At 46.5% G+C, this 15,307-nt stretch overlaps 1 protein-coding gene across 1 annotated transcript in view; it reads left to right on the plus strand.

The window, feature by feature from the left end:
* Positions 1 to 15,307, plus strand: part of LOC147685096 (uncharacterized) — a 1,199,247-nt gene that overhangs the window by 1,003,471 nt on the left and 180,469 nt on the right. The window contains exons 32-34 of the mRNA XM_086940986.1: positions 1,718 to 1,876; positions 3,012 to 3,101; positions 6,444 to 6,602. Of these exons, the coding sequence (XP_086797112.1) occupies positions 1,718 to 1,876; positions 3,012 to 3,101; positions 6,444 to 6,602 (408 nt within the window). The remainder of the gene's footprint in view (positions 1 to 1,717; positions 1,877 to 3,011; positions 3,102 to 6,443; positions 6,603 to 15,307) is intronic.

Genomic DNA, 15,307 nt, shown 5'->3' on the forward strand with positions numbered 1-15,307 from the left:
TGGGAGGTATTGTTAAGGTGTATGTTGAGGTCACCCACGATTAAGAAGTTGGTAACCTGTAGTAAGAGCTGGGTGATGCGATCAGGGAATGAGGCAGCCCAGGAACTAACTGGTCCTGGGGGGCGATAGATAAGAGCTCCTGAAATGGTGAAATTGGGTGAGAGCAACAATTTAAAAAGACTGACTTCACAGTCAAGGAAGTCAAGGTCATTCCATTCGCATTTATAGTTGTTTTTACAAATAATTGCTATCCCTCCTCCTTCTTTGCTAACACGGTTTCTACCCAGGAAGGTGTAATTTGGGGAAGAGCAATTGCTATATCTGGGCCAGAGCTATCACTTAGCCATGTCTCGGTAAGTAAGACAGCATCTGGTTGAGAGCCAGAGAGTAGATCGTAGATGTCTCTTTTATGTCTTGGAAGTGATCTACAGTTGAGGCTAAAGAAGGTAAATTCTGAGAGATTTGTTGCGTTTTTATTCAGATGGGAGGTCTGTGCAGGATCTACAACACTCTTTTTTTATGTTATGTATGGAAGGTGATTGGGGGAAGCCACAGCCATAGCAGTGTAAAGGGCTTAAATCACAATTCAGGGGAGCATCTTAAGTGCAGTGGCTATACCGGAGGGACAGAAGGGCCTCTCGAGTGTATTTGAGAGGACCGTGATGAAGTTGAGTAGGGGTTCTGGCCCCAGGCCCCTTTCGGCCGCGGACAGCCGCAGACAGGCTTGCCTCTGCGCGCCATCGGCGCGTCCGCTGCGCGCATCCGCTGAGCGTGCACGTTGAGGAGGTCATTTAGTACTCTATGGCCAGTGTAGCCCGCAACACTAGCCCGCCGACCTCCACTCCCCCAAGATGGCGCCCGTCAAAAATGCGCCCGTGAACGAGATCCCACGTCCCCAGTCAGCCCTCAATTGGCTGCATGGAGAACGCGAGACCTGCAGGGGAAGCGAGTAAGGCAGGTGAGGTGACAGAATAGATTTTTTTAAACGAGCAAAGAATAACAGTTTAAAAATGCGTCCCTATGATTCCCAGCTTTTCGCCGCAGGAATCACTCTAGTTAGTTTCTTATTTATATAACGTGCAATCCATGAGCAGTGGAGTATCTTTTATACTGGGCATCAACACAAGGCCAGGCCTTAACCACCGTTATCATTACACTGGGCTTTCACCATGAAGCCAGGTTTTCACAGCTATTTAGGTATTGTCTTCTTTATAAGACTAGGACCTTGCCATCTTCCCTTTCCCCGTCGCAATGTACTTTCTTAAATACAATATCACATTGTTTTAGGAGTACGGAAAAGCTTCATTCACCACTACATGACTCCACTACGCCATCCTAAAATCCTTCTTAATCTTAATCACTAGCCTATCTCACCAATTTTAATGAATGAATAGTTCGTCCTTATTTACCAACTAGACCGTTACTTTCAAGTTACAATACCAGACTTAGTTATTTGTTTACTTGATTGCTATGAACAAAATATTTTGAGTGGTTAGCTGTTCTCATATTACCTGTCGATCAGTTGAGACAATTTTCTTCAATCTGTCTTGTATTTTGCTCTCTATAATACACAAACAGTTTGTTTCAGCAAAACAATGTGATAATTCAAAGGGTTATTGCAATCTTTATATTCCTTTGGAAGCAACACCTTTGCTGTGTGTTTCTGTTTTCTATTGTTTATGTATTCCGAAAGCAATCTTTCTTGTTGTTTGCCTAGGTGATGCCAGTGGCAACAGCCACCTTCATGGCCTGATGAAGCTCACCCGCCACCTGCCAGTTTCCGAGAGCAACACGTCGAGCCGAACAATGCAGGAAATTGCACGAGGAATGGCGGATAAAAGGCCTATAAGAAGAAGTCAGGTTGCTTTTTTTAACGGTATGAATGGGAGTTCTTCACTCTGCAGTTAGCTTTGGGGACTGTGTGTGACGCACAGCAATACAGATTAAAGTGCAGACCTATTTTTGAAGCACTCTTGTCTGTCTATATGAAGTGTCTTTAAGTATATCAGCTTAAAGATGGCAGCAGTTTATACATGTATTTATTTGTTATTTCATAGGTCTCATCTGGCTGTCACATCATATGTTCATGACCCGTTCTAAACCAACCTGGGGGGGTTGTTTTTTTGCTTTTTTAATCATAATATTGTTTCCATTATTTGACATTGATAACATTTTAAAAGCTCCCAAAAATGGGGGCAAATATGGAAGCAGAGGTGTACTGTCCTTGAGGTCCTTAGTGGCACTGAATGTTTGGAGGTGGTTTTAGTGGCAGACAAGTGGAGTTGGTAAATGGTAGTGTTTGGTTTGAATGTTATTCTTTTCTAGACACTCACCCTTATTTGATTGTGCTCTCTGTTTTGTGCCTACATCCTATTTGGCCCTGTGAAAACCCCCTTTTTTATCTCAATATGAATGTTGATATCTGTTTTTTCGGGTAGACCAAAACATTACCGCACAGTGGTGCAAATAGAAAGAATTCACATTTTAAAGCTGGTGAATTCCGTTTATGACGGGCCTAAGTACCTGCCCCTGCAATGCCAATGAGAGCTGCCAACATAATCCTCTCAATAAACACAACATACTTGTAACCTTAAACCCTGCTGAATGATTATTTACCAAGCATGCTCATTATTAATAGTAAGGTTCAGATTACAGTGACTGTTCTGTTGGTTCAAGGACTGAAAATAGCTGCTATTGCAGCATATTCAGTCTCATGAGTTTGAATTCTGATAAGTTCCTTCTAGCCCTCCTGAACTTTAGGAGGAAATTACCTATCTATCTGCGTGTTTTATTTAGCTCATAGACCAGTCAAAGTAGTCTTTGATTGTAGCACATGCAGTTAACATAAAAAGTGTTCTGTAAGAGAAGAAAAAGCAGTTCTGTTAGCTCATGCTAACACATGTAGATAATGGCAACAAAGATGTGCTTATGAAAACGAATGATTCTGCTATTAAAGTCATACTTTTGATGAAAGATTTATAAACTCTCTCTCACTCTCCTTGTCCTACAAGAGGCCTCCCCACTGCGAGATTTGAATGACAGTAATGCAGGTTCTGGGGACTCTGTCATAAGCGACGACACCAGCTGGTCTTCCGAGAATGGTGAGATTTTTACTATATACCAACATTATTTTATGGCTGTGTTTTAGTTGTAGTGGCTTTCATTAACCTAATGTTGCTAAACAGGGTTCATATGCTTAGACATATATTATTATTATGAGTAAAGCCAAACCCCAACCACTGTGTAGGCGGCGGGCCTCTGACAAGGTCTCAGCAACCCCGTTGTGGGGGACTTACTGGTGGCAACAATAGGGGTTCTTGGCCCCCAAAGATCCTCAGCAGCCAAGGAGACTAAACCCCCAAACCAGTAGTGCGTCAGAAGGCCCCTTTGCAGAGTGGTTGAGAAAGGGGACGGGGCCTCTGACGAGGTCTCAGCAATCCCGCTCTGGACGTCTTACTAGTGGCAACAATAGGGATTCTTGGTCCCCAGTAACCCTCAGCAACCTAGAGGACTTCATCCTCCAACCAGTAGTGCACCAGGAGGCCCCTTTACAGAGCAGTTGAGAAAGGGGGTGGGGCTTCTGACGAGGTCTCAGCAATCCCGCTGTAAGGGACTTAATTGTGACAACAATAGGGATTCTTGGCCCGCAGCGACCTTCAGCAGCCAACGGACTTCAACCTCCAACCAGTAGTGTTCCAGCAGGCCCCTTAGCAGAGTTCCTGTAAAAAGAGGGCAGGCTTCCGATGAGGGCTCAGCAATTCCACTGGGTCAGCAATCCGGGATCTTGCCCCCCCCCCCCACAACCCTCAGCAGCCAAGGGGAGTTTATTCCCCAGTCAGGAGTGCACGTTTGCATAGTGGTTGAGAAAGAAAGCCTGGCGTCCAACGAGGTCTCAGCAATCCCGCTGTGGGGGACTTACTTGTGGCAACAATAGGGGTTCTTGGCCCCCAACCATCCTCAGCAGCCACGAGGAGTTCATTCCCTAACCAGTAGTGCACCAGGAGGCGCCTTTGCAAAGGGGTTGAGAATGATGGCTGGGCTTCTGACAAAGTCTTAGTAATCCTGCTGTGGGGTACTTACTTGTGGCAACAATAGGGGTTTTTGACCCCACAACAACCCTCAGCTGCTAAGGGCAGTTTATCCCTGAACAAGTAGTGCACCAGGAGACGCTTTTGAAGAGTGGTTGAGAAAGGGGGCAAGGCCTCCGATGAGGTCTCAGCAGTCCATTTGTGGGGGACTTACTTATGGCAACAATAGGGGTTTTTGACCCCTAACAACCCTCAGCAGCCAAGGGAGTTCATCCCCCAACCAGTAGTGCGCCAGGAGGTGCGTTTGCAAAGTGGTTGAGAAAGGAGACGTGACCTCCGGCAATGTCTCAGCAATCCCGCTGTGTGGGACTAACTGATGGTAACAATAGGGATTTTGGGCACCCAACAACCCTCAGCAGCCAAAGGGACTTCACCCCCCCCCCCCCCACCACCAGTAGTGCACCAGGAGGCCCTTTACAGAGGAGTTGAGAAAGGGGCGGGGCTTCTCATAAGGTCTCAGCTGTCCCATTGTGGGGGACTAACAGGTGGCAACAATGGGGTTCTTGGCCCCCTAACGACCCTCAGCAGCCAAGGGGACTTCATTAGGTGTGGCTGAGCAATACTCCACCCGCTCATGGAATCCGTGGAATATAGCGGAGATTTTCGGTACGTCTGCGTAATTTAGCTCCGCCCATGTCTACAGAAAACAAGCCGAAAGTGAGCAGAACCCACGCAGGTACTAATGCACTCACTCACATAACAACTCAGAGACTCCTAGTCACATTCACTTATACACCTACTCCCAGACTAACACAGACACATACTCCACTCACAGACACTCATGCACCCACTTACAGAATCATTCATACTCTCTCACCCACAGTTCTTCTCAGAGACTCACACATCTACTCACAGACACACTTAAATACCTACTTACAGCCCCACTCATACTCTCTTACACCCACTTAGAAACCTACTCATACACCCAATAAGATACTCATGCACTCATTCACATACTCAGTGTCAAAGGTTAGTGGTTACAGTTAATAAATTATATTTAAAAGCCCCTTACAAATTCACTTAAACAACCAAAGGTTACAGGGACGTTATAGTTAGAAAAAAGAATTTAAAGGAACATAGAAATTCTGTGAAAAAATCAAAGGTTACAGGGACATTATATTTAGGCTCAGATTTCACTGATGACATCTCAAATGACATCACTGATGACATCATCCACAGAACCACTCACATCCCCATACAACCTCTCATATGCGCACTCACACAACCACTCACATACCCCTTCACAGACCAATACAAGTACATATACAACCACTCACTTATCCATAGGGCTACTCACACACCCACTTACTCACAGAGCCTGATCATACAACCAGGCACTCACTCATACAGCCACTCACACAGCCACATACTTACCCTTACAGGTACTGACAGACAGTAATTTACCTGTACAGCCACTCACACACCCACTCACTCATACAGGCTTTCAACAGAGCCACTCACTCACCCATACAACCACTCGCACAACTACCTAAATACCCATTCACACATCCATATTACCACTCACATAGCCATTCACTCATCCATACAGCCAGTCCCACAGACACTCACTCTTCCATACAGCCACTCACACACCCAGTCACTTACTCATGCAACCATTCCAACACCTACTCACTCACCCATACAGTTAATAAACACCCACTTATCCACCCTTAGAGCCACTGTCACACTCACTCCCTCACCAGTACAGCTCCTCACACAACCACTAAGTCACCCACTTATACACCCATACAGCAACTAACAAACCTGTGCAGTCACTCAGACACACACACACGGTCACACAGCGACTCATAAACTATATTAAAAAAGGAATCACTCATTATTAGTACACAAAGTATACAAATGTAACGTTTGTGGTACCATAGTATATACGTTTAACACACAAAAACATTTAGATAACCCTCACAATCACTGGATGATGTAATCAGTAATGTCATCAGTGATGTCATTTAAGATGTCATCAGTGATGTTATTGACCATGTCATGAGTGATATAATGTGTGAGGTCATGAGCAGTGCATTACGGGGCATAAGTTATAGTTAGCTCAGGGTACTATCACTGCTGAATTTCACTGGTTTTGTATGAGTGAAATCTGGGCTTAAGTCTAACAGCTCTGTAAACTTTGTTTTTTTCAGTGAATATATATATATATAATATATATATATTTATATGTTTAGCTTACCTTAACTATACCTACCTTATGTGGTAAAGATGATCATAGTAAAGGCATATGCGTGGTAAATACATGGGTTGTATGGTCATACAACCATGTGTGTATTTAAATGCCACCAATTATAGTATGTGTATTTGCTCACCACTTTCCATCTTTTATTGTAGCTGAGCCCTCCTATTCTGCCATCAGTAGGCTGCAGAAGGTTGTGAGTGGCTTTTCTGAAAATGAATGCATCAGCCCCTTCACTGCGGTAAAACCATCTGCTGCAAAAAGGAGTGTGCAGGAAGCAGGCATGAGAAGGATGTGTGATCGCAGGGAGGCCGGTGAGTTGCCATCAATTTTGTACAAGTTTTCAGTCACTGCTATTTCTGTGGTAGTACCATGCATAGAGAGATCACATCTACTTGGAATTAGTCACTGGCAGCATCACCACAGGCATTACAAACTCAGAAAGGAGATCTCCTGTTTCTATGCGATTGCAAGCTTTGTGCTTTGTCAAGTGTTCCGCCTATTCACCTCAAGCATGATGTTAGAGTAAGTAAAGTATACCAATTGATTGTTTTTAGTTTCTTAAAACCATAACAATTTAACATATAAAACATTCATCATGGCACACACGTGTAGAAAATCATACAATTAAAACATTTCCTTTATAATCACTTAATTCCCGCATTATTGTCAAAGATCAGTGTGCAAATTATCCCGTAGCTGCCTATTCTTTTTTTTTTTTTTTGAAAACCTTTATTTACGGTTGCAATAATACATTTGCGGGCCTACAACCACAGGGGCCGGCCGTCGCTTAAACGAGACAGAAACATGATATTGCACTGATACACAGCTCTTCAGCTGAAAGCCCGGGGGCCCGGCAGCGATTCAGCATACTGTTCTTGAGAGTCATATAATATTGCACAGGATGAAATTGAGGTTTTACATTTTAAACCTATATAAATAAATAAACCAAAAACAAAAAGGGAGGCAAAAGAGACTATATGGTGAGTGTCCTTCCCAGGGGGGGAGAGCCGTATCAAGAAACAATATATGCAATGTTAGTAGATGAAGCCATGGGAGGGGGGGAGGAGCACGTGACCACCTCATCAGCAAGAATCTATACGGTACAAGGAATGTTAGGCTATGGGGATTGCGACATTTCCGGGATATCTACAAAAGGAGGAGTACAGATCTCCCCACGTTATAGGTTCCATTGATTCCATATTCTCCCCCACTTCTTAGGTCTGCCACGTGCGACATACACAGTTTTTTCCCTAAACATGCACCAATCCATGTTTTCTTCCCAAGCTGAGAACATAGGCGCTCTTTGGGACCCTCACAGTTGTGCTATGTCCCTTTTAGCCACCATGTTCCCAAGGGTAGCCCATTGCGTCTGTGCCACAGTATAATCATTTGGTTCCCATACATTCAGTAAACAGCGTCGGGCTTCAGGCAACAACGAGACTCCTGTAACTTCCTCCATAACAGCATGCACACGATTCCAAAATGACACCACATCAGGGCCCTCCCATATGATATGGAGGAAGGTACCCATCATACCACACCCACGCTTACACAACCCATCCACAGAATAACCCATACGCAGCAGCCGGGGACCTGTTATATAGATCCGATTTAGGATCTTTAATTGCACCAGGCGGAGACGGCCGGAATCGCGACCTCTTTAGGAGAAGATATTGCAGCCTGACAATCCTCATCATCTAATTCCAGTCCATCACCGGTCTAAGCTTCCGGAAGCTGCAAGAGCAAATCCGTTCGATCATTAATACGTTTTTTATATATTAGGGAAATAGTGCTATCCGGGACGTGCCCGTCAAGCGCCCTATCTTCAAGAGGATAAGATTCTGGAATCAAGGTTCCGGCCGGGAAAACCGAACCACGTGCGTGACGGATCTGCATATAACGGAAATACTCCCTATCGCTGAGCGCATATTCCGATTGCAGCTCCTCAAAAGTCTTGATCCTATCTTTGACCCAAAGATCCCCGACCTTACTGATTCCAATGAGGTCCCACTTTTCGAAGCCCTTCGTGGTCCAGAGACTACCCAATTTTTCAGCTGCGTAGAGTGGGGTCGCACGGGTCAATCTGTCCGACCATCCCATAGCTGCGTTTGCGCTACACCACACCCGCACCGCGACCCCAGTGGGTCCCGTAAGTTTCCTGCCAGTCGATTTGGAGTATAACGCCATGTTGTAGTTCCCTCCCGGCAGCAGCCATTTATCCATTTCGAATGCAGGATTTTGCATGGGGCCGTACATAGCATGGTTGATTGCACTCATTTGGGATGCCCAGTAATAACGTTTGATGTCTGGTAACGCGATGCCCCCATCGTACCAGGGCAGTGTCAATTTCGCTAGGGCAATGCGAGGACGCCCGCCCCATATCAACTGCCTCTGTAGGCTCTCTATCTCCCGAAAATAGCTGGCAGGTACGAGATCGAGCGTATTTTGGAGGGCATATAGAAATCGGGGTAAGGACATCATCTTGAATAAAGCAGCTCTCCCGACCGGGGACAGCGGCAGGCCACACCAAGCCGCTACGTCGGATTTAAGCCGAAGAAGCGGAGGAAGCAGGTTGCGTTCATACCGAACCGCAGGGTCCAGCGATATGAAAATCCCCAAATATTTAAAACCGGTCTGCGATATCTGTATCGGGCAAGGGGGGTACCTCCCCAATGAGCACGTAAACACTAGATTTAGCCCAGTTGATCACTAGGCCGGAGTTCTTCCCGAATGAACTAAGTACATCAAACAGTACCCCCAGTGACTTCCGAGGGGAAGTGAGGTATAGGAGAATGTCGTCTGCATATAGTGATATGCGGTCTTCAAATTTGGGGGCCCACCTAATGCCTTTGAGCGGCGGTTCCCACCTCAGCCAAGCAGCTAGTGGTTCTAAAGCAAGCGCGAAGAGCAGTGGAGATAAAGGGCATCCCTGTCGCGTTCCCCTCCCGAGAACAAAGTGTTCCGAGACCCTGCCGTTAACCACCACCTGGGCCAGCGGTTCCTCGTAAAGGAGTTTAACCCAACCGATAAACCCTGGGCCAAAACCGAACTTCGCGAGAGCAGCCCACAAATATGGCCATTCCACAGTGTCGAAGGCCATTGTGGCATTCAAGGAGACCAAGCTGGCCGGCTCACGTAACGACTCAGCTCTCGCCAGGACGCCATGAAGACGACGCAGGTTCAGCGCGGTATTGCGGTGTGGAATGAATCCGGACTGATCCGGATGAATCAGGTCGCCGATCACCTTTATTAGCCGGTTTGCTAGCAGTTTTGCCAACACCTTAGGTTCGGCATTCAGAAGTGATATTGGTCTGTAAGACGCACATAGGTCCCGGGGTTTCCCTTCTTTATGGATTACAACAATGGACGCAAGTCTCTGGTCTCGGGGAAGGGACCCGACATCTCGCGACTCCAGTAACATCTCACGGAGATACAGAGCCATTTTATCCGGACACAGCTTATACAATTCAATGGGAATACCATTTGGGCCAGTAGCTTTTCCCGAGCGGATGGAGCGAATAGCGAGCGCTATTTCATCTATGGAAAATTCCCCCTCCATAAGCTCTCTGTCAGAATCAGACAAGCAAGGCAATGCGATATCTCTAAGCAATAAGTGCGAGTCCTCCTCCGGTCTGTCTGAGACTGGCGCATACACCTTTTGAAAATGGTGCGCGAAACCCTCCACTATCTCCACAGGATCAGTCACTCGAACTCCATCTGCGCTCTCTATAACAGGCACAACACGATTCAGTCTTTCCTTTTTATCCAACCAGGCAATCAACTTCCCCGCTTTATCTCCCACATCATACAGTCCCCCCTGTTGCTCACGACCCATAGCCTTGGCCGCATCGGTCACCAGGGCTCTATAGTCAAACTGTTTGAGGTTTAAAGCATGCAGCTTCTCCTGCGTGGCACCAGACTCCAACTCTCCTTCCAAATCAGTGATTTCAGCCTCTAGTCGTACTACCTCCTCATTCTTGCTTTTCTTTGCACAAGCAATCAACGACAGAGTTTGACCCCGGATTACCGCCTTGAAGGCTTCCCATAGTGAAATGGAGGAGGACACCGACCCCACATATTCAGCGAAATAATGATCAATAGACTTAACCACACCCGCCCGGGTTTTAGGATTACGGAGATGCCAGGGATTAATCGGGGCCACTCGACCCCCAGCCCCCAGCTGAATATCAATGGAAAGCCACAGTGGGAGTGATCCGAAATACCACTGGCCAGGTGCCTAACCTCTCTCACCGAGACGGTTTGCGCCGCCGGCATAAGGACATATTCAAGCCTAGCAAGGCTCCTGTGTGCACCAGAGTGAAAAGTGTATTGTGCCTGTCCAGGGTGCATCAGCCTCCAACAATCCAACAGACCCAGTGTCTCCAGGAAGTTACCCAGCCAAGATTGCGATCTCGCTAGATCCCTAGGGGGGCTGCGATCCTCCCTATCACAGACAACATAGTTGAAGTCTACACCCACAACCAAAATCCCTTCGGGGAACCCCAACACCACTTTCCCCAAATCAGCAAATGTCGTAGTTTGTAAACCTGGCGGAACATACACGGAGAGTATGGAAATCGTCTTCCCCTCCCACCTGCCAGTAATAGCAGCATACCATCCCCTATCGTCTAGGATAGTATCATCTATTTCCAAGGGGAGTGAGTTCCTAACAAGAACCCCAGCCCCCCTCGAACCAGTGGTGAATCCCGAGTGCGCGATTAGACGATAACCTCGCCTATTCATTGCGTGGCATGTGTTCCCTATCAAATGCGTTTTCTGTAACAACACTACATCAGGGGAAAGAAGTTTCAAAAACTGTAGCACTATCCCCCGTTTGATCCTGTCTCCCAAGTCGTTAACATTCCAACTTAGTACCCTCAACCCCCTACCCCCCATCCCAGGAATGAAGGCAGATTCCATCCCACAGCGAAACGGACACCAAAGTCAAAATATGCAGTGATACGTTGCCTCTTAAACAGTACAAAATAAAGCAAAGTTCCCCCCGCCACCCCCAAGAAAATTCCCGAACAAACCCCCCACCCTGCACCCCTGCGTTAGTCCAAAGAACCACCCCAACTTGCAGTGTGCCTGTCGCCCTAACCTAAAACTAGTCTACAAAAAGAGAGAAAAACACCCCGGGAGGAGGAAGAGTCCCGTCTCCCCTACCGCCTCTGGGTATATACCACTGTATTTACAAACACAAAAAGTCATCAAACCACTTCTGCAAAGTTCGCGTACTGCACACGCCGGTCATCACTCACTCCTCCTGTTTCAATGGGCTACCATCTGCGCCTCCAGATTGCTCCGGGTGGTCTCGATGCGTCGGTAGAGTATCCAGCCAGTCACTAAAAACCTCAGGCCGATCCAAAAAGAGTGCTCGTTCATTATATTCGATGCGGAGTCGAGCAGGGAAGAGCAAAGCATATGTTCGAGGCATATGGGCTGCAGATGGTACATTATGAATAGATCGCCATCTGGTGTTGGGCTCGGATGATTGCACTTTGTTTTTCTCTTGGAGAGTCTTTTGTATCTTGGTGACTCCTCCCTTGGTTGGTAGTGCGCATGGGCATCGGCTCCATCCTTAGATTGTTTTTTTCCGCCATCGGGTTCGGATGAGGATCGAGACGCTCCAGATCAACTTCAGAAGAAAGTGATTTATCGGTGCGTATTCCCTTTCCAATTCGACGGTATTGTTATCGAACGTGTTTCATTTCCATTCCGACGCGTTGCAAATTCAAAATCGAAGAGAAAAACTTGGATCTACGTCGAAGAACAGGAGGCCTTTCTCGACGCAGTCAAGCCCGGAGTCCATGGAAAGGACTCCATTCAAAAAATGTCCAACGTGTGGTGCTAAGTTCCCACACAAGGACCTACACGAGGTGTGCAACCTCTGTCTATCGCCTGAACACGAATCCAGGGACTGCGAAGCCTGCGCAGCATTCTCCTCCAAGCTAACGATTAGAAATCGTCGAGCTCGAAGACACGAGGTTTCCAGAATGCAGTCGGAGGCGATCCCGGAGCTGTTCGGAGACGAGCAAATTGAGGAAGAAGAGGATCAGTCGGGGTCGGAAGGGGACCAGTCGGAGGTTGAAGAACTCATCGAGCAACAAACCGTGAGTGACGACGTCCCCTTACCGAAAAACCGACCCCGTGCGGTAACGACCCCGCCTTCGGGCCCGGTCAAACCGCAGAAAAAAGTTTCCGACGCCCCGCCCTCGGGCCCGGCAACGAAACCGAAACCAAAACCAAAACACTCGGACTCCCACCATGTCGGATCCGAGAAAAGGGCGACATCGACTTCGGCACCGAGGCTACATACAAGGGAAAGCTCGGTATCGAAACATTCCATGTCGAAACATAAATATGATTTATCGTCCAAGATCCACTCAATACCCAGGAAGTCGGAATCGAGTACACATTCGGTGCCGAAAACACCAAAAACTGACGATCGAAAACATAAGCACCTTTCGGAACCAGGACCTTCGGTACCGATTCAGGAGCAACAGACAGATCCCAAACAAAAGATCTTGTTTATCGATCCGCAAACTGGCAAAGTGGTCACGAAGAAGAGAAAGAATGAACAGACAGAAGATAAATCTCTTCCTTCAAAAAAGAGAACAATGGGGACAAATATAACTCCTCCTGCTTCTCCTCGACCTAAAGTCACACCCTCTTCTCCTATTCCTCACACTAGGCCAAATATTCCTACACCTTCCACACCAAGACCAGCTACACCTCAGTCTGATGTAGACAGTGATCTAGGGGAGGGAGAACCTCAAGGGGATGACGAAACCATCCCAGATGAGGATGACCCATGGGAAAATTATGACGTAGGGTCAGATGAGGACAACGACCCAGAATTATATCTCTCAAAGCCTTCACCACCTGATGATAACACAGGGTTTGTGCAGCTCATTAATAGGGCAGCAAAATATCATAAAGTAGATATACATACAGAACCTCAAATAGAGGATTTCCTGTTAGAGACTCTACCTAATGCACAAAGAACATCAGGTACTCTTCCTATGTTGAAGGGTCTTCTCAGTCACACAGAAGAAATATTCAAAGACCCAGTGAGGGCTAGGGTGTTAAACCCAAGAATTGATAAAAAATATAAGGCGGCTCCAAAGGATCCAATATTTATTAAAGGGCATGTACCTCTAGACTCGCTGGTGGTCTCAAACGCTCGTAAAAGAGCAAACTCATTATCTACAGGAGAGGCTCCTCCACCTGATAAAGAGTCAAAATTAATAGATGCATCAGGCAAAAGAGTAGCATCACAGGCGGCAAATAGCTGGCGTATAGCCAATACACAGGCACTACTCGCACGTTATGACAGGGCACATTATGATGAATTAGAAAAACTCATCACACATCTCCCCAAAGAACATCAGAAAAAGGCAGATCAGTTAATACAGGAAGGTAAAATAATAACTAATACTTCCATTAAGTGCGCCCTAGACGCCAGACGATGTTAAGGAGACATGCATGGCTTAGAATCTCAGGATTCAAACAGGAAGTACAAACGGCCCTACTGAACAAACCATTTGATCAAAAGACACTGTTTGGTTCAAGCACAGATGAGACCTTAGAAAAAATGAAAAAAGATACAGAAACGGCTAAGTCAATGGGAGCATTGCAACAGCCAACACAAAGAGGTTCCTTTCGTAGATCCACCTATAGAGGGGGCTCAAAGAATACAGGAACAAATCAATAATCCACCTCTTTCACACCAACATCACCCAGAGGTAATTCAAGAGGCAGTTACAGAGGTAACAACAACAAGGGTAGAGGCCGCGGAAACAATAACAACCGCAACGCCTCAACACCAAAACAGTGACTTCATAGAACTCCCCCCAGACCACATAACACCGGTCGGGGGACGTCTATCACAGTTCCTACCTGTCTGGGAGAACATCACATCAGACAAGTGGGTGAGACAAATTATCCAACATGGTTATTGCCTGGAACTCACAGCTACCCCACCAAACATCCCCCCCAAACAGCGTCCAATGAGTCAAGATCATCTGACATTGTTAAGAGAAGAAGTACTAGCACTTCTACAAAAGCATGCAATAGAGAAGGTCCCAAAAGATCAACAAGGAACAGGAGTATACTCTCTATACTTCCTAATCCCCAAAAAGGACGGGTCCCTAAGACCAATATTAGACCTCAGACCTCTCAATGCTTACATAAATTCGGAGCATTTCCACATGGTCACGCTCCAACAAGTACTCCCTTTACTGAAGAAAGGGGACTTTCTTTCTACACTGGATCTAAAAGACGCTTACTTTCATATCCCAATTCACAAAGCCCACAGAAAATACCTAAGGTTTGTATTAGAAGGACAACACTATCAGTTCAAAGTCCTTCCGTTCGGTGTCACAACAGCACCAAGAGTTTTCACAAAATGCCTAGCTGTGGTGGCAGCACACCTAAGAAGACAACAAATACATGTCTTCCCATACTTGGACGATTGGCTAATAAAGGCCAAGTCAAAAGAAGAATGTCTTCACAACACACAGAAGACAATTCAATTGCTGCACCACCTAGGGTTCACGGTGAACTACAAAAAATCGCACCTGCAACCAAACCAGATTCAGCAATACCTGGGGGCTACAATAGACACAGAAAAGGCAATAGCATACCCCAACCCAATCAGGATACAAACAATGGTCGGGTTAATACAAAGATTTCAACCACAACACTCACTACCAGCACGAGTGTTTATGCAACTATTAGGCATGATGTCCTCCTGCATACTGCTAATACCACATGCGAGACTACAAATGCGTCCACTACAGGAGTGTCTAGCGACACAGTGGAATCAGGCTCAAGGTCAGATTACAGATCTGGTGTTGGTAAACGACCGGACGTATCGCTCTCTGAAGTGGTGGAACACAGAAAACATTTCCAAGGGACGGTCGTTCCTAGAGCCAATTCCACAAGTGATAATAACAGCGGACGCATCGCTCTCAGGATGGGGAGCGCATATGGACAAATACACAGTGCAGGG

The sequence above is a fragment of the Lissotriton vulgaris genome, chromosome 10 (assembly GCF_964263255.1).
Source record: "Lissotriton vulgaris chromosome 10, aLisVul1.2, whole genome shotgun sequence".
NCBI lineage: Eukaryota > Metazoa > Chordata > Amphibia > Caudata > Salamandridae > Lissotriton > Lissotriton vulgaris.